This window comes from Salmo salar, chromosome ssa13, assembly GCF_905237065.1.
Source record: "Salmo salar chromosome ssa13, Ssal_v3.1, whole genome shotgun sequence".
NCBI lineage: Eukaryota > Metazoa > Chordata > Actinopteri > Salmoniformes > Salmonidae > Salmo > Salmo salar.
In genome coordinates, this window is record NC_059454.1 from 95,566,717 (window position 1) to 95,585,556 (window position 18,840).

Below are 18,840 nucleotides of genomic sequence, written 5' to 3' on the forward strand. Positions count from 1 at the left end.
TCACCCAATAAAAGGATCAGAGAATGAATCTAGTACTGAAAGCATAAGCTGCAGCTTGTGAGCCCTGCAGTGCATACAATGTGGTGAGTAGTTGACTCAAAGAGAGAGAAAGACAATAGTTTAACAGTTTTCAACAAATTCATTTCTTCAAAAATGAAGGAGAAGCAAGAGAGAGAGATTTTTTCACTTTCAGTTTCACTTACTTAGCTAGCAAATGCAGCTGGCTAGTATAGCCTACTCAAACACCCGGCTCAAACAGAGGGATGCTATGTTAGCTAGCTGGCTATGACTATCCAACACAATACTGGAACTTTTCCAAGTCAAGGTAAGCTTTTGGTTTTATTCATTTATTGCCATCGGGGCCCGCAGGTGTAACTGCTAAACTGCTTACTGACTATACACTGTAATGTTACTGCATGATTGTAGTGGGTTCACTAACGCATTAGTTCTATTAGCTATGTTGACTAGGACGTTACTTTAGCTAATATGGGACGAACGATGTAGGCTGTGTATAGTGGTTATGACATGGTTTGGCTTGGAAAGATTTTTTCGCCTGGTCACATACAGCTGATGTGTCGTGCATTGAAGTCCACAAACGAAGGGAAAAGGTGAGAGGAGGAGAGCGCATAGAGGCAAGAAGGAATACAACGTGGCTGCTATGAAAGTGAACTGTGTTTACACGTGATCAGGGGTGTATTCATTACGTCGATTCTGTTAAAAAATATTTCTTAAACGGAAGCAAACGAAACAGGGATGAAAATACCTGAATTTGTCCAATAGAAACTCTCGTTTGCAACTGTTGGACTAATGATTACACCCTAGATAAGCTAGATGCAGGCAGGAGTGTGCAAGGCGGTATTGAATGTGTCACTGTCTGGTCACCTCAAATTTTTCTCTCGACCTGTATGCACCTATGTTGTAAACTTTCATTCATAGGCTAGGTTGTAGCAACCTCATGATGGGTATAGGGAAACATTTGAGTATCATATAGTAGCCGAAACCTAACAACGTGGCGTTGAGCTGGGTGAATGGAATATGAATGACAGTCATCCAATAGGCTGTATTGGAAATAAGGCCATGCTCATGAAAAAAAGAATCATCCTCCCTCATCTTAAACAGCACTGACCGCAACTGGCACACACATACACTACCGGTCAAAAGTTTTAGAACACCTACTCAATCAAGGGTTTTTCTTTATTTAACAGGTGTGCCTTGTTAAAAATGAATTTGTGGAGTGTCTTTCTTTCTTAATGCGTTGTGTTGTGACAAGGTGGGGGGGTGTACAGAAGAAAGCCCTGTTTGGTAAAAGACCAAGTCCACATAATGGCAAGAACCGCTGAAATAAGCAAAGAGAAACAACAGTCCATCATTACATTAAGACATGAAGACATTACATTAAGTCGCAAAACCATCAAGCGCTATGATGAAACTGGCTATCATGAGGACCGCCACAGGAAAGGAAGACCCAGAGTTACCTCTGCTGCAGAGGATAAGTTCATTAGCGTTAACTGCACCTCAGATTGCAGCCCAAATAAATACTTCACAGAGTTCAAGTAACAGACACATCTCAACATCAACTGTTCGGAGGAGACTGTGTGAATCAGACCTTCATGGTCTAATTGCTGCAAAGAAACCACTACTAAAGGACACCAATACAAAAAAGAGAGACTTGCTTGGGCCAAGAAACATGAGCAATGGACATTAGACCGGTGGAAATTTGAGATTTTTGGTACCAACCGCCGTGTCTTTGTGAGACGCGGTGTGGGTGAATAGATGATCTCCGCATGTGTATTTCCCACCGTAAAGCATGGAGGAGGAGATGTTATGGTGTGGGGGTGCTTTGCTGGTGACACTGTCTTCGATTTATTTAGAATTCACTGCACACTTAACCAGCATGGTTACCACAGCATTCTGCACCGATACGCCATCCCATCTGGTTTGGGTTTAGTGGGACTATCATTTGTTTTTCAACAGGACAATGACCCAACACACCTCCAGGCTGTGTAAGGGCTATTTTACCAAGAAGGTGGTGGAGTGCTGCATCAGATGACCTGGCCTCCACAATCCCCCAAGAGTGAAGGAAAAGCAGCCAACAAGTGCTCAGCATATGTGGGAACTCCTTCAAGACTGTTGGAAAAACATTTCAGGTGAAGCTAGTTGAGAGAATGCCAAGAGCGTGCAAAGCTGTCATCAAGGCAAAGGGTGGCTACTTTAAAGAATCTCAAACATAAAATATTGATTTGTTTAACACTTTTTTGGTTACTATATGATTCCATATGTGTTAATTCATAGTTTTGATGTCTTCACTATTATTCTACAATGTAGAAAATAGTAAAAATAAAGAAAAACCCTTGAATGAGTAGGTGTTCTAAAACTTTAGACCGGTAGTGTATACACAGACACACACACAACATACACACATGCACATGCTAAAGAATTTGTACCCAACCAGGGGTACTAGGACCCCTGGGGGTACTTGGCCTATCCACATGGAGTACTTGAGAAGACGCATGAGACCATAGGCAGACTGGTCAATTCCACATTAATGAGTACTTCCAGGGTACTCCAAGCAGAGAAAAATGTAGTTGGTGGTACAGTAACCGAACAAGGATGGGAACCACTGTGCTAAAGTACATGCACACACACACATGCTAACACACACACAAATACAGGCATTTGTTTTACTATCCTTGTGGGGACCAAACAATTGATTCCCATTCAAAATCCTATTTTTCCTTACACCTAAACCTAACCCTAACTCCTAACCATAACTCTTAACCCTAATTGTAACCCTAAACCCTAAGCCTAAAATAGCCTTTTTCTTTGTGGAAACCGGCAAAATGGTCCCCATAAGGATAGCAAAACCATACCCCCCTCCACTATTATATTTATTAATGAGACTCTGCTTGTCCCTCAGGGCCCTTTCTCAAGATGATCAAGATGATGCTCAACTTAAGATAGAAGACATCCTACAGATGGTAAGTATGGTTCAATCACACACATAAATACTATCTAGAATAGATGCCATTTAATTTACAGGGATGTAGTGGTAAAACTATGTTGAGTCAGTAAATAAATGGTGATGTAATTTGGAATGCTGACTTTGGAACAGAGAAGTCCGCTGCTCCACTTCATCCTGGTAAGATGTTGTCTAGTGACGTTGTCTTGATATAGTCTGTGTGAAAAGAATTGTCTCCGTAAGGAATCAGAACATATCAGTTGTATTGGTGTGTATTGTGGTGGAGCCTGTCCCCTGAAGACCCAACTAATACATTATTTCAAATACTTTAAAATGCATTTAGAAGTATTTGAGGTGTGCTTAATTTACACGGAACAAAATACAAATGCAACATGTAAAGTGAAATAAAAGATCGCAGAAATCTTCCACACGTACAAAAAGCTTATTTCTCTCAAGTTACGTGCACAAATTTGCTTACATCCCTGTTAGTGAACATTTCTCCTTTACCAAGATAATCCATTCACCTGACAGGTGTTGCATATCAAGAAGCTGATTAAACAGCATGATCATTACACAGGTGCAGCTTGTGCTGGGGACAGTAAAAGGCCACTCTAAAATATGCAGTTATGTTTCACTATATTGGATCACTTCAATATATTGGTATCACTCCGCGGCGGAGGGATACATCCAAGGTGAGGATTTACAGATTTACTCCCGTGTACACCTGTGTCACGGCTGGGGTCCACCCCTATATATATGCCCCATGGCCACGACACACGTTCTATTTCATTTTCTTGGGGGACGTCCATATGGTTTGAGGTACAGACTTTCTGAAGTTCGCTTGGTAAGTAACTGGTAAGTGTAATATCTTGCGTGGAAGTATACTCACTGGCTGTTCGCAGCCACATGGCCAGCCCCTCCTCTTGAATGATCTGTATCTTCCGTCCGTGGTTTGTCGTACTTGTGTTTCGTTAGCGTTACACTACAACTCCGTGTGCATCCATTAGTATGGTGGCTCTTGCTGCCACAAACTGTAATTTACCTTACACAACTTGCCCACTAGCTTGTTCTATGTGTGTGTTGTGAATTGCTTTAACATGCTGCTCGGTTCTCTGCTAATTACCCTGCTGGGTTTCTTTCTTGTTCTTTCCCCTGCAGAGTGTAAGAGTATCGTGGTGGGCTTTCCACTACGTTGAGACATTACTTTGGAGTTCCTTAATGGAGTTACTCCATCATATGGCTGTTTTTACTGCTTGGATATTAAACCAGCTAGGTAATATTGCAGTTGGCGTAAAACAAAAAAACGAATAAATCAAATCCATTAACTGGTTGCTGTTTTTTTGTCTGCCTGTTTTTCCCATACGGGTCGTCCCTGTTTTTTGCAGAGGTACTGGAAAATGTATCCCTCACCGTGTTCCTATTCCTCCAAGCAGGTCACGACATAAGCTCTCCCAGGGCGTCTGACCCCTGCTCCGTGGCCTTGCTGGCTTGGCTGAGCTCATGGCTTCCCTTTGTGACAGGTGTGATGGTGGCATCCCCCCTGGGGATCTGCATACCTTGTGAATGCACTGCCTGGGTTTGAGCCACGCGGAGATGGCGGTGGAGCACCCTACTGGATGCCTGTTTTGTGTGGTGTTCTCAGAACGCCTGCGCCTTGCCCGATTGGAGGCCATGCGCGAGTGGGTTGGCCAGGCTCAGGCTGGGGACGAGCTCCCTCCCTCAGGAGTGGTGAGCCAGTGAGCTGTTAGTCCCTCTACTGGGCCCAATACCCCTCCCAGGAAGCGTGACCGGAGCCACCGCAGGCAGAGCCCATCTGCTGCCAGTCCTGGACGAGAGCAGGAGTCGGACCGCTGGGACCACCTTGAACAGAGGGCGCATGCCCTGCGTCAGGAGGTTTATAGCTTTGATGGCGACGACAGCTGTTCCCTGTTGGCCAGTGATAAGCTGTTCCTGGGGGACGATGCTGGCACTGTTCACCACCGTGAGCGGGGCTACCAGGCTGACAGGCCATCAGAAGCCGGCAGCGGGGCTTCATCGCCCCCAGTGGCTCGAGAGGCTATGAGTAGCCTACTCACTCGGGTAGCCACTGCACTGGACATGAAACTGGTGGACAGTAATGACTATCTATCTGTCCCCGTCTCTGCTGAGTTCCGCGAGGCCTTTCAGGAGAGCTGGGCCTATGCCAGGGGGTGCTTCCAACTCACAGCAGAGACTGGACCATTGAGTTATGTTGCGGGTGCAGAGTCACTTGGCCTCCGGGAGTACCCAACCATGGACACCATGATAGCTGCCATGGTCCTCCCGGACGGCAAGATTATAGGGCGGAACCCGCGACACCCCCAGAGTCCCGGCTTGAAAGCCATATATGGGTCCCTCTGCTCTCTTGGTCACCTTACTAATGTGGTCATGCTGCTGCAGGCCTACCTGCAGACTCTGTTGCACCGGCTGCAGGAGGGCACAGACGAGCTCCTCTGGGAAGCGAAGTGTCTTGCCTGCTTTCCATGCTCCAGAGAGATGTGGCCCGCGCCAATGGATGGGCCATGGTGCGGGTGGTTACCTCCCGGCTCCAGCTCTGGCTGGCCCAATCCCGTCTGCCAGCTGCTCTCCAGAGCACATTTGCCACTCTCCCCTCACCCCAGGGCTGACATTTGTCCCAGGGGTTAATGACATTCTGGAGCAGACCGATAAGGTTCGTAGGGACCGGGAGACCTATGCCGCCTCCTCAGGCCCCGGGATCAAGGCAGACGGACCGTTGCCACCCACCTGCACCCCGAACGACGGTGGGGTCCCTCTCCTGCCCCATCGCCTCGTGCTGAAGGACGACAGCGGGGAGGGGCACAGCGTGCGGTGGAGCAACAACCTGTCAACCGTCACCGCTATAGGGACGTGCTTGGGGCACCCAGGCGCTCAGGGCACCAGAGGAGAGGCAGGCCCCGGCAGGACTCCTGACACACCCTTCCGCTTCTCCCGGTCTCAAAGGGTAAAGTAGGAGGAAGGTGTGGAGTCCCCCTTGGTGATATCCACAATGATCGAGGGGTACCGACTCCAATTCCGGTGCCTGCCCCCGTCCTTCAGGGGCCTTCATGTCACCACGGTGTCCGACCCCCTGAAGAAAACCCTGGGGCTGGAGATCTCCTCACTCCTGGACAAAGGTGCCATCCGCAGGATCGAGACATCAGAACGGCTAGGTGGGTTCTACTCCACTATTTTGTGGTCCCAAAAAGAGACGGAGGGTTTCGACCGATTCTGGACCTCCGCAACCTCAGTGGGTACTTGAAGGTACCGAGGATCCACATGCTGTCCCCAGCCCGTGTGTTGCAGGCCGTGTCCAGGGACCAGTGGTTTGTGATGCTGGACCTGAGGGATGCGCACTTCCATGTTCCTGTTCACCCAGCTCATTGGTAGTAACTCCGATTCACTTTCGAAGGGACAGCTTACAAATTCATGGTTCTTCCCTTCGGCCTCTCCTTGGCACCTCACACTTTCACAAAGTGCATGGACGCTGTCCTGGCACCTCTCACGTCCCGAGGATTGTTGATCCTCAATTACCTGGACGATTGGCTGATTTGTGCCCCGACCAGGACCCAGGTCCTGTCAGACAGAGACATGTTCCTGACCCACATCGGCAGGCTGGGCTTTACTGTAAACGACAATAAGAGTTGTCTGACACCCACCCAGTGGGTGGCCTTCATTGGCATGGAACTGGACTCAGTCCTCACGAGAGCATGCCTGCCCACCAGAAGGGTTCAGGCGATCTTATCATGCCTTGACCACTTTCTGCAGGGGCGGGTGGTATCCCCGTCTGTTGGGCCTGGCCGCTGAACGGCACCAATGGTCCATGTTAGGACTACAGGAGGGCGTAATGAACACCATGCGGAGTGCAAGGGCACCGGCTACAACCGCAGCATACCAGTTGCACTAGTGGTTGTTCTGCTCCCGGCAGTGGTGGGGGAGTCTGGGCCTCCCTCCGGCTTGCTGTACCCTGTGCGGGCACTGGCTGCCTAGGTGAAGCGGACACGGTCAGTGAGAACAACAGACCAGCTCTTTGTATGCTATGGTGAGGGAGTCCTGGGGACTGGGCTATCAAAGCAGAGGTTCTCTCACTGGATCGTGAACATGATTACGACAGCATACCACCTGGCTGGCAGGCCAGTGCTGGGATCTATGGTGGCACATTCAACACGAGGTGTGGCTGCGTCCCAGGCTCTACTGAGAGGAGTGCCCCTCGCTGATATCTGTGCTGCGGCCAGCTGGGCTTCCACTTGAACCTTTGCTAGGTACTATCGGGTAAATGTGGCACCTCCCTCTGCGGTTGGGTCAGCGGTCCTGGGCGTCGCCTCCCCTTCCGGGGACTGCCCCGGGATCCCCTTCCACATTGATGGCCCCTGCATCTCGGTCCCGCGCTGGGACTTCACCGTTGGCTGGCCAGGTTCCTCTAGCACCGACTAAATCTAGTACGGGTATACCAATATATTGGAGTGATCCAATATAGTGAAACATAACGAAGGTTACGTATGTAACCACGGTTATGTGAGCTATATGGATCACTCCAATCCTCTACGGTGCTAGAGGTGCCTCAAAAATGATGTCGAGAACGTGTGTCACGGCCATGGGGTCTATATATATAGGGGCGGACCCCAGCCGTGACACAGGTGTACACGGGAGTAAATCTGTAAATCCTCACCTCAGATGTATCCCTCCGCCGTGGAGTGATACCAATATATTGGAGTGATCCATATAGCTCACATAACCGTGGTTACGTACGTAACCTTTGTTTTGTCACACAACACAATGCCACAGATGTCTCAAGTTTTGAGGGAGCGTGCAATTGGCATGCTGACTGCAGGACTGTCCACCAGAGCTGTTGCCAGATAATTTAATGTTAATTTCTCTACCATCGTCATTTTAGAGAATTTGGCAGTACATCCAACCGGCCTCACAACCGCAGACCATGTGTATGGCATTGTGTGGGCGATTGTTTTGCTGATGTCAATGTTGTGAACAGAGTGCCCCATGGTGGGGTTATGGTATGGGCAGGCAAAACTACGGACAACGAACACAATTGCATTTTATAGATGGCAATTTTAATGCACAAAAATACCGTGATGAGATCCTGAGGGTCATTGTGAGGCCCATTTTTTTAAGGTATCTGTGACCAATAGATGCATATCTATTCCCAGTCATGTGAAATCCATAGATTAGGGCCTAATTAATTTATTTCAATTGACTAATTTCCTCATATGAACTGTAATTCAGTAAAATCTTTGAAATTGTTGCATGTTGCCTTTATATTTTTGTTCAGTATAGATTGGAGATTGCACTTTTGAGAAAACTCCATTGCTTCTATTTTACAGGGAAAATAAATCAAGCTCAGCTCATGTATTGTAAAGTATTTGACATGCACCATGTGCAGCAACATGTGAACCAGGTTTTATCCCCTGTAGAACCACATTAGTCCACTGTGTCCTTGTGTATATTAGTTTATATTAGCTGTCAATAAGCCCAAAGTATACAGTTCATAGAATGTAGACATGGAATACTGTTCGTGGCACTTTGAAAATATATCAACCAATTGAATGTTGGTTTAACAGACGGAGTGTCCCAAAGCAGAGTGTTTTGATTCTCTGTCTGCGATTGAGCTGGCTGAACAGATCACCCTGCTAGACCACATTGTGTTCAGGAGCATCCCTTACGAGTGAGTGTATATTCTAAATCAGAGAATAGTATTGTTGTCCTGTTGTTGTTTTTGCATAATTGTGGTGTGTTCTGTGTCCACCAGAGAGTTTCTGGGCCAGGGCTGGATGAAGCTGGACAAGTTGGAGAGAACTCCATACATCATGAAGACCAGTCAGCACTTTAATGATGTAAGATTTAAAACAGATCTATACTCTATAGCTCTATACCAGACAGCACTTCAGATCTAAACTCATATCTTAACATATCTCTTTATCCCGTCTTTTCTTTAACTCTGCCTCTTTCCCACCCCCCATTTCTCTCACCCCCTCTGTTTTGTCCTGCTCTAGATGAGTAACCTGGTAGCGTCTCAGATCATTGCCCATACAGACGTGGGCTCCAGGGCTAACTCCATAGAGAAGTGGTTGGCTGTGGCTGGTATCTGTCGCTGCCTCAACAACTATAATGGAGTTCTGGAGATCACCTCAGCTCTCAACCGCAGCGCCATCTACAGGCTGAAGAAGACATGGGCCAAAGTCTGCAAACAGACCAAGTCACTGATGGGCAAGCTACAGAAGACAGTGTCATCAGAAGGCCGATTCAAGAACCTGAGAGAAACCCTAAAAAAGTAAGAAGGAGAAAAAAAAGGGTGAAAGTGTGTCTCTGGGGATTTACTCCTAGATTATCACTAAGGACTTTGTGACAAGTTAGGAAAAGCATGAATTTTATGTGAATATTGATTGATGGATTGATGTATGTGCAGCTGCAACCCTCCATGTGTGCCCTACCTGGGGATGTATCTGACTGACTTGGCCTTCATCGAAGAGGCAACACCCAACTTCACTGAGGAGGGACTCGTCAACTTCTCCAAGATGAGGATGGTAAACACACACACGCACACAAACTCACACACGCATACACACACACACACACACAGTCAATCACTCAGCCTGTATCTCTCTCTGTTTGTCTCATGTCTCTTCTCTCTGTTCCAGATGTCTCACATCATCAGAGAGATCCGTCAGTTCCAGGGTGCGCCCTACAGGATAGAGCACCAAGCCAAGGTAACACACACTACACAGTCAATCAATGGAGTTGTTTTTTGTCACATGCGCCGAATACATCAGGTGTAGACTTTATCATGAAATGCTTACTTACTTACTATCTCCCAGGTTACTCAGTTCCTGCTGGATAGGACGCTGGTGATGGATGAAGACACTTTGTATGAGCTGTCCCTGAAGATTGAACCCCGCCTCCTTCATGGCTAAACACACAGAAACACCACACAGTTGGTTTCACTCCAGCTGGCATTTAGTGGCACTTAGTATTTAGTATTCTTATTCTCATCAGCTTGGTAACCATGGAACCGATGGACGGGAGAGCCCTGAGAATCACCTGGTTTAGGGTTCTTGTTACTTTAGCAGCATTGCCAATGAACAACTCATGTGAAGACGTGCCTTGCTTGTAAATATGTACATATCAAGATGCTGTAATAAACTGTATTAGTGTAGTAATAACTGTTATAATGATTTCCTGATGATCTTGCATACATTTCAATGTAATATATAATAATAATATATGCCATTTAACAGACGCTTTTATTCAAAGCAACTTACAGTCACGCGTGCATACATTTTAAGTATGGGTGGTCCCAGGAATCAAACCCACTGTCCTGGCGTTGCTAGCATCATGCTCTACCAACTGAGCTCCAGAGGATTCACATTGTTCTGAGGAAGACTGAACCCAGTTAGATTTAGGTTTGGCTGTACCTGTGACTTCGAGAGGGAGAAGTTTAGCTGGCCAGACTAATGGCAGCTGTGGGAAGAGACTAGTGAGGAGGGACAGTGGCTGTCTCTATATTGCCCTCTACTGGTGAACTGGTGGAAGGTCAGCCTCATATCCAATAGTGATTGTGCGCATTCCCCAAAGGTTTTTCAAATCAAATCAAATGTTATTGGTCATAGACACGTATTTAGCAGATGTTATTGCGGGTGTAGCGAAATGCTTGTGCTTCTAGTTCCGACAGTGCAGTTATATCTAACAAGTAATATCTAACAATTTCACGACAAATACCTAATACACACAGTAAAGGAATGGAATTAAGAATATATAAATATATGGATGAGCAATGTCAGAGCAGCATAGACTATTATACAGTAGATAGTATAGAATTAAGCAATAAGGACCGTGGAGGTATGGTATATGGCCAATATACCACGGCTAAGGGCTGTTCTTATGCACGACGCATCGCAGAGTGCCTGGACACAGCTCTTAGCCGTGGTATATTGGCCATATACCACAAACCCCTGAGGTGGCTTATTGCTATTATAAACTGGTTACCAACGTAATTAGAGCAGTAAAAATAAATATTTGGTCATCTGTCATATGTCAGCCAATCATCATTCAAGGCTCGAACCACCCAGTTTATAATACAGTATTGTCACGCCTCCACCCGCTCCCCCTCCCTGATGCTCGAGAGTGCCAGGCTCCCCATCATTACGCACACCTGTCACCATCATTACGTGTGTCAGCGCAATATTGGACTCACCTGGACTCCTTCACTTTGTTGATTGCCACTTTTATATCTGTCTGTTCCTCAGTTTGTTCCCTGTGTCAGCATTATTGTCGTTATGTTTTCCCTGTCCAGACGCTGTCCTTGTTTGTTTCTTGTCACTTGTTTATTAAATGTTCACTCCCTGTGCTTGCTTCTCGTCTCCCAGCGTCTGTCCTTACAGAATGCTAACACCCCAATTTGAAGCATCAGGGAGTATTATTATTATTTATTTTCTGGTGACGTCGGGTCCGGGTGCGTTGCCGGAGGAACCGGGGATGCCTCAGCTGGTTTGTCGGGCTCCCACGCCTTAGCTGGCTCGAGAGGTTTCCTTGCCTCAGTTGGCTTGGCAGGCTCTCACACCATGTCATGCCTCGGCCGGCCCGTCATGCTCCCGCGCCTCGGCCGGGCCGTCACGCTCCCGCGCCTCGGCCGGCTCGTCACGCACCCGCGCCTCGGCCGGCTCGTCACGCTCCCGCGCCTCGGCCGGCTCGTCACGCTCCCGCGCCTCGGCCGGCTCGTCACGCTCCCGCGCCTCGGCCGGCTCGTCACGCTCCCGCGCCTCGGCCGGCTCGTCAGGCTCACGCGCCTCGGCCGGCTCGTCAGGTTCACGCGCCTCGGCCGGCTCGTCACGCTCCCGCGCCTCGGCCGGCTCGTCAGGTTCACGCGCCTCGGCCGGCTCGTCACACTCCCGCGCCTCGGCCGGCTCGTCACGCTCCCGCGCCTCGGCCGGCTCGTCAGGCTCACGCGCCTCGGCCGGCTCGTCAGGTTCACGCGCCTCGGCCGGCTCGTCACGCTCCCGCGCCTCGGCCGGCTCGTCAGGTTCACGCGCCTCGGCCGGCTCGTCACGCTCCCGCGCCTCGGCCGGCTCGTCAGGCTCACGCGCCTCGGCCGGCTCGTCGGGCTTCCACACCTCACCCAGCTTGTCCGACTCCCATGTCTTGGCCGGCCTGTCAGGCTCGCCCAGATGGGACGCCGGGGGGTACTGTCACGCCTGCTCCCGCTCCCCCTCACTGGCGCACGAGGCCAGGCTGCCCATCATTACGCACACCTGTCACCATCATTACGGGCTTCAGTGGAATATTGGACTCACCTGGACTTCTTCACTTTGTTGATTGCTCCTCTATATGTCTGTTCCTCAGTTTGTTCCCGGTGTCAGCATTAATATTGTTTTGTTTTCCCTGTCCTGACGCTGTCCGTGTTTGTTTCATGTCCGTTATTTATTAAATGTTCACTCCCTGTACTTGCTTCTCGTCTCCCAGCGTCGGTCCTTACAAGTATATACATATGAGATGATTAACGCAAGGTATGAAAACATTATTAAAGTGACTAAAGTTCCATTTATTAAAGTGGCCATTGATTTGAAGTCGGTGTATGTAGGCAGCAGCCTCTCTGTGCTAGTGATGGCTATTTAACAGTCTGATGGCCTTTAGATTGAAGCTGTTTTTCAGTCTCTCAGTCTCAGCTTTGATGCACCTGTACTGACCTTGCCTTCTAGATGATAGCGGGTGAACAGCCACTTTTCTCAACCGTGTAATGTGTAATATACATTAACTTATTCTCCTCAGAGCCAAACAATATAGAGAATATACATGTATATGGCTCCACTACTCCAAGTCTTTACCCAAATTGCAGTTTCAGAAATGTTTATTTCGAACATCTCTATTTTGGCGATGACAAGATTCAGATTCTGTTCTTGGGTAAAGGGATTTGAGCTGAACAATTTCTCACTGCTAGTGTGAAGTACAGTCTTTAAAGTTACTAACAGCTTTTGTCTGAATATTTATGTTTGTAGTTTATCTTTGGATGTGTTTATGTATTAGTATTTGTTTGATTGTTATATGATTACTTGTTCCAACAGTATTATTAAAAAACCTGCACTATTGATTTGTAAAGTATGTCAATAGATTTGTTTTACTTATTTGACATTTTTATTTACTTTTGGCCATATTTTCCAAGAGGGGGGGGGGGGGTTACAGGTACAAAAAAAAACAATTAAAGAAATGTATACAAAGATAACCCCAACCCATTCCCCATCCACCTCCCCGCATCCTCCCTCCCCACCCGGAAACCATGCCTCCCACCACGCCTATTTTTCAAATCTTGGAATGTTCTCAAACCAGTACTGTCCATAATATCGGTAAAGGTACTGCCCTACAGATCGCAAGACATTATTGTGAAATATTGGAGTATGGGCATGCCATTTTGATTCCCAGTTACATTGTTATTACATTTTGCGCCAAATAGAAATGATGTGAGCAATAAAAGGACAGAAGCGCAGTTTACATTGTTTAAGGGATGTACAGGGCATTCAGAAAGTATTCAGAACCCTTCACTTTTTCCATATTTTGTTACGTTACAGCCTTATTCTACAATGGATTCAATTGTTTTTTTTCCGCATCAATCTACTCACAATACCCCATAATGACAAAGCAAAAACGGGTTTTTAGACATTTTTGCAAAACAGAAATGATAACTTGCTTAAGTATTCAGACCCTTTTATTCAGTACTTTGTTGAAACACCTTTGCCAGCGATTACAGCCTTGAGTCTTCTTGGGTATGACGCTACAAGCTTGGCACACCTGTATTTGGGGAGTTTCTCCCATTCTTCTCTGCAGATCCTCTCAAGCTCTATCACGTTGGATGGGGAGTGTCGCTGCACAGCTATTTTCAGGTTTCTCTAGAGATGTTAGATTGGGTTCAAGTCTGGGCTCTGGCTGGGCCACTCAAGGACATTCAGAAACTTGTCCCGAAGCCACTCCTGCATTCTCTTGGCTGTGTGCTTAGGGTCATTGTCCTGTTGGAAGGTGAACCTTCGCCCCAGTCTGAGGTCCTGAGCACTCTGGAGCAGGTTTTCATCAAGGATCTCTCTGTACTTTGCTCCGTTCAGCTTTCCCTTGATCCTGACTAGTCTCCCAGTCCCTGCCTCTGAAAAACATCGCAACAGCATGATGATGCCACCACCATGCTTAACCGTAGGGATGGTATTGACCAGGTGATGAGCGGTGCCTGGTTTCCTCCAGACGTGACACTTGGCATTCAGGCTGCAGAGATGCTTGTCTCTCTGGAAGGTAGGTTCTCCCACCTCTACAGAGGAACTCTGAAGCTCTGTCAGTGACCATCGGGTTCTTGGTCATCCCCCTGAGGAAGGCCTTTCTCCCCCAATTGCTCAGTTTGGCCGGGTGGCCAGCTCTAGGAAGAGTCTTTGTGAAAACTAAAACAAACTTCTTCCATTTAAGAATGATGGAGGCCTGTAAGGGGTGCGTACTGGCGGCAGAGAAGTCAGACGCAGGAGAGCAAAAACTGTGTTTCCAACGGCGCAGTTTAATAATAAAAACCATTGGAAAACAGAACAATCAATAAATGGGTACAAAACCCGACGCACACCAGACATAACATGCACAAGCACTAACAATAAACAATACCGGACAAGGACATGGGGGGAACAGAAGGTTAAATACACAACATGTAATTGATGGAATTGGAACCAGGTGTGTGGGAAGACAAGACAAAACAAATGGAAAATGAAAGGTGGATCGGTGATGGCTAGAAGACCGGTGACGTTGACCGCCGAACGTCGCCCGAACAAGGAGAGGGACCGACTTCGGAGGAAGTCGTGACAGGCCACTGTGTTCTGGGGACCTTCAATGCTGCAGAAATGTTTTGGTACCCTTCCCCAGATCTGTGCCTCGACACAATCCTGCCTCGGAGCGCTACGGACAATTCCTTCGACCTCATGGCTTGGTTTTTGCTCTGACATGCACTTTCAACTGTGGCACCTTATATAGACAGGTGTGTGCCTTTCCAAATCATGTCCAATCAATTGAATTTACCACAAGTGGACTCCAATCAAGTTGTAAAAACATCTGAGGGATGATCAATGGAAACAGGATGCACCTGAGCTCAATTTCCAGTCTCATAGTAAAGGGTCTGAATACTTATGTAAATAATGGAGCAAAGCAGATATTGCCTGTTATAGCTATGGCTGAGGGATTGGTATAGAGTATTTTAATCATATTAATAAAATTGGAGCCGATTCCCATATGTTCCAAGACAGACCAGAAATATGACCATTCTAGTCTATCAAAAGCTTTTTCTACATCGAGAGCTAATACAGCTCAAGGAGCTGTTGTTTCTGATGAAGCATCTAAGATATGTAATATTTGCAGGAGGTTATCCGAGGATAAAACATTTTTAACAAACCCGCTTTAGTAAGTGTAGACCAATTTGGGTAAGTAAGTCTTGAAACGGGATGCCAAAATGTTTGAAAACAGTTTAATATCTGTGTTTATCAAAGATAGGGGGCGATAGTGAGAACACTGGGTGGCATCCTTACCTTTTATTTAATAAAAGCAAAATTAGTGCTTTATTCACATCTCCCAAATGAACCTTTGTGAACAGCTGTATTTATCATTTATGGCAATAATGGACCTAATTGATTCCAAAATGTTAAATGGATGTTAGGAGGATACTATCCCATCCAGGTGATTTGTCTGTATTCATGCTATCCAATGCCCTTTTGAGTTCTTTGAGAGAGATTTGGGCTCCCAGCGAGGTGGCTTCCTCTGTTGAGAGGAGTTCTTAATTCTGTTAGAAAGGACATAGTCTGTGGATTTACAATCAGAAGAGTATAGTTCTTTATAGAATCGGGAGAATCTTTGATTAATTTGGTTTCTGATAGTAATTCCCCTGCTTCAGATTCAATAGTTGCTATACACTGAGTTCACAAAACATTAAGGACACCTTACTAATATTGTTCCCTTTTTTCCCTCAGAACAGCCTAGACTCTACATGTTGTAAAAAGCATTCCACAGGGATGCTGGCCCGTGTTGACTCCAATGCTTCCCACAGTTGTGTCAAGTCGGTTGGATGTCTTTTGGGTAGTGGACCATTCTTGATACACACAGGAAACTGTTGAGCGTGAAAAACCTTTGCGTTGCAGTTCTTGACTCAAACCCTTGTGCCTGGCACCTACTACCATCCCCCCTTCAAAGACACTTAAATATTTTGTCTTGCCCATTCACCCTCTGAATGGCACATACAATCCATGCCTCATTTGTCTCAAGTCTTAAAAATAATTGTTTTAACTGTCTCCTCCCCTTCATCTACATTGATTTAACAAGTGACATCAATAAGGGATCATAACTTTCACCTGGATTCAACTGGTCAGTCTATATCATGAAAAGAGCAGGTGTCCTTAATGTTTTGTAAACTCAGCGTATCAGCTAATTGATTATTACTGCGTAGCTTGTTGGTCAGTAAACGACTGGGACGATTAACGATTACCATGGAAGTAAAGGTTGAGTCTAACTCCATGGATGGCACATTCAGCTCTCTGTCTTATCAATACATGAACTTCTGTTTTGACTTTGGAAAGAGTAATAGCTACCTGGTCCGAAAATAGTGTTTGTTGAGAACGCTCTAACACAGTTAACAACATTTCCAAATCTGATGTTTTCTTTGTGATTTATTCAACCCAGATGCAAATTCAGTTGCATTTTATATATATATATATATATATATATATATATATATATATATATATATATATATATATATATGAAACCTTTGGTGGCATCCCATAGAATCTGGATGTCATTAACTGAATTTTTATTGATCATTATGAATTCATTTAGTTCAATTTCAATTCACAAAATGGAGGATTTTGTAGTAATGAAATGTTGAAACTCCATCTTGTGGCTCTTTTAGGAGATTCTGACATTTGACGTTGGCAATAGTAAGCATGTCGAATTTCAATTTTCTTGATTAAAGGAAATAGAGGTGTAAATAATAGTATGAAATCGATTTGTGAGAATGATTTATGCCTGTTTGAGTAGAAAGTGTACTCTTTTGCTTTAGGATTATGTGCCCGCCAGGCATCAATGAGGTTGTAATCAGAGAGTATATGCTGGAGAGACTTGGTAGTGTGTGGATTATAGTTGGTTTTATTCCATTTGTCCCTCACGTCCAAAATGGCATTCATGTCTGTCCCAATAAACAGATGCAATTAACTTAATTCTAACAATATGCTGTTCAGAGAATCAAAAAACCGAAGCATCATATGAATTTGGAGCATGCACATTAATGAAGGCAATTTTCTTTCCATTATGGATACATTTAAGAAAAGTGATACTGCCTTCTTGATCTTTGCTGCCTTTACCCAAGATGGTAATTTTGAGTTTCTTATGTATCATTATGATTATACCTTTAGCTTTGTTTGGGGCTGATGAAAAAGCAGCCAGTTTGTATAAATGGTTCTCTATTCTATGTGAGTCCTTTTGAAGCAGGTGTGTTTCTTTGAGCATTGCTATATCAACATGGTTTTTTGCTAGGATATCAAGACAGCTGGAACGTTTAATAGGACAGTTTAGGCCTTTCAAATTCAAAGAGAGAATAGCTAGCGTTGCCATTGTTTAAAAAAATAAGAATGAAACCCAGCCATTGATCATTCCCCACCCAGAACCCCCCTGTGAACCATTCCCCCCAGCCCTCTTCCCTATCATTACATTTTACATGTTATTCATTTAGCAGATGCTCTTATCCAGAGCAACTTACAGTAGAGAATTAATAAATACTTTTCTCATACTGGTCCCCCATGGGAATCGAACCCACAACGCCATGCTCTACCAACTAAGCCACACGGGACATTACAGGGTTGCAACATAACATGTTGCAGCCTTACCTATGCAATCTCTTAAGCAGCATGTTTTTTGGGGGGTCTCAAGGTATTGAGAAATAAATAAAGTAAACAAGTAAACATTTACCCCTTTAGACAGACATGAAAGTTTGCTGACTTGGTGGGTAATGAAGAAAAAACGCGAAAAAAAAAGAGTTGGCTAAATATAACAACAGAAATGCAAGCCTAAACAGTCAAACAGGATGTCTGTAGAAGCAACAGCTCCGGACACATTATCATTAGCAATATGATCTAAATGACCCTAACCATAATGTACCCTCAACACCTGCTCTCTCCATGACCTAGACTGACCAGGTGAATCCAGGTGAAAGCTATGATCCCTTAATTATGTCACCTGTTAAATCCACTTCAATCAGTGTAGATGAAGGGGAGGAGACAGATTAAAGAAGGATTTTTAAGCCTTGAGACAATTGAGGCATGGATTATGAATATGTGCCATTCAGAGATAAAAGATTTAAGTGCCATTGAACGGGGTATAGTAGTAGGTGACAGGTGCACCGTTTTGAGTGTGTCAAGAACTGCAATGCTACTGGGTTTTTCACACTCAACAGTTTCCTATGTGTATCAAGAATGGTCAACCACCCAAAGGACATCCAGCCAACTTGACACAACTTGACACAACTGTGGGAAGCATTTGAGTCAACATGGGCCAGCATCCATGTGGAACGCTTTTGACACCTTATACAGTCCATGCCCCTACGAACTGAGGCTGTTCTGAAGGGAAAAAGGGGTGCAATGTTTTATACACTCAGTGTATTGCATAACAAAATTATACACTCAAGTTAGGCTGATATATTTTGATACCATACCTATTTTATTGAACTGATTACATAGTCCTTTATATCTGAAGGATACAAACACAGCGGCAGTGCCTTGGGGCTCTTACAACACAGAATGAGGTGCAACTCAATACTAGGAAGGTGTTTGTAATGTTTTGTACACTCAACGTTTGTGCTCTAT

The 18,840-nt window shown here is 45.7% G+C and overlaps 1 protein-coding gene across 2 annotated transcripts in view; it reads left to right on the plus strand.

Annotated features, from left to right (window-relative positions):
• LOC106568132 (ras-specific guanine nucleotide-releasing factor 2) overlaps positions 1-10,146 on the plus strand; it is a 95,751-nt gene extending 85,605 nt beyond the window's left edge. For both annotated transcript variants that reach the window (XM_045692452.1, XM_045692451.1), the window contains exons 20-26: positions 2,918-2,978; positions 8,551-8,654; positions 8,739-8,823; positions 8,983-9,260; positions 9,396-9,513; positions 9,628-9,696; positions 9,805-10,146. In XM_045692452.1, coding sequence (XP_045548408.1) covers positions 2,918-2,978; positions 8,551-8,654; positions 8,739-8,823; positions 8,983-9,260; positions 9,396-9,513; positions 9,628-9,696; positions 9,805-9,900 — 811 coding nt within the window. In that variant the 3' untranslated portion in view covers positions 9,901-10,146. The remainder of the gene's footprint in view (positions 1-2,917; positions 2,979-8,550; positions 8,655-8,738; positions 8,824-8,982; positions 9,261-9,395; positions 9,514-9,627; positions 9,697-9,804) is intronic.
• The last annotated feature ends 8,694 nt before the right edge of the window (positions 10,147-18,840 follow it).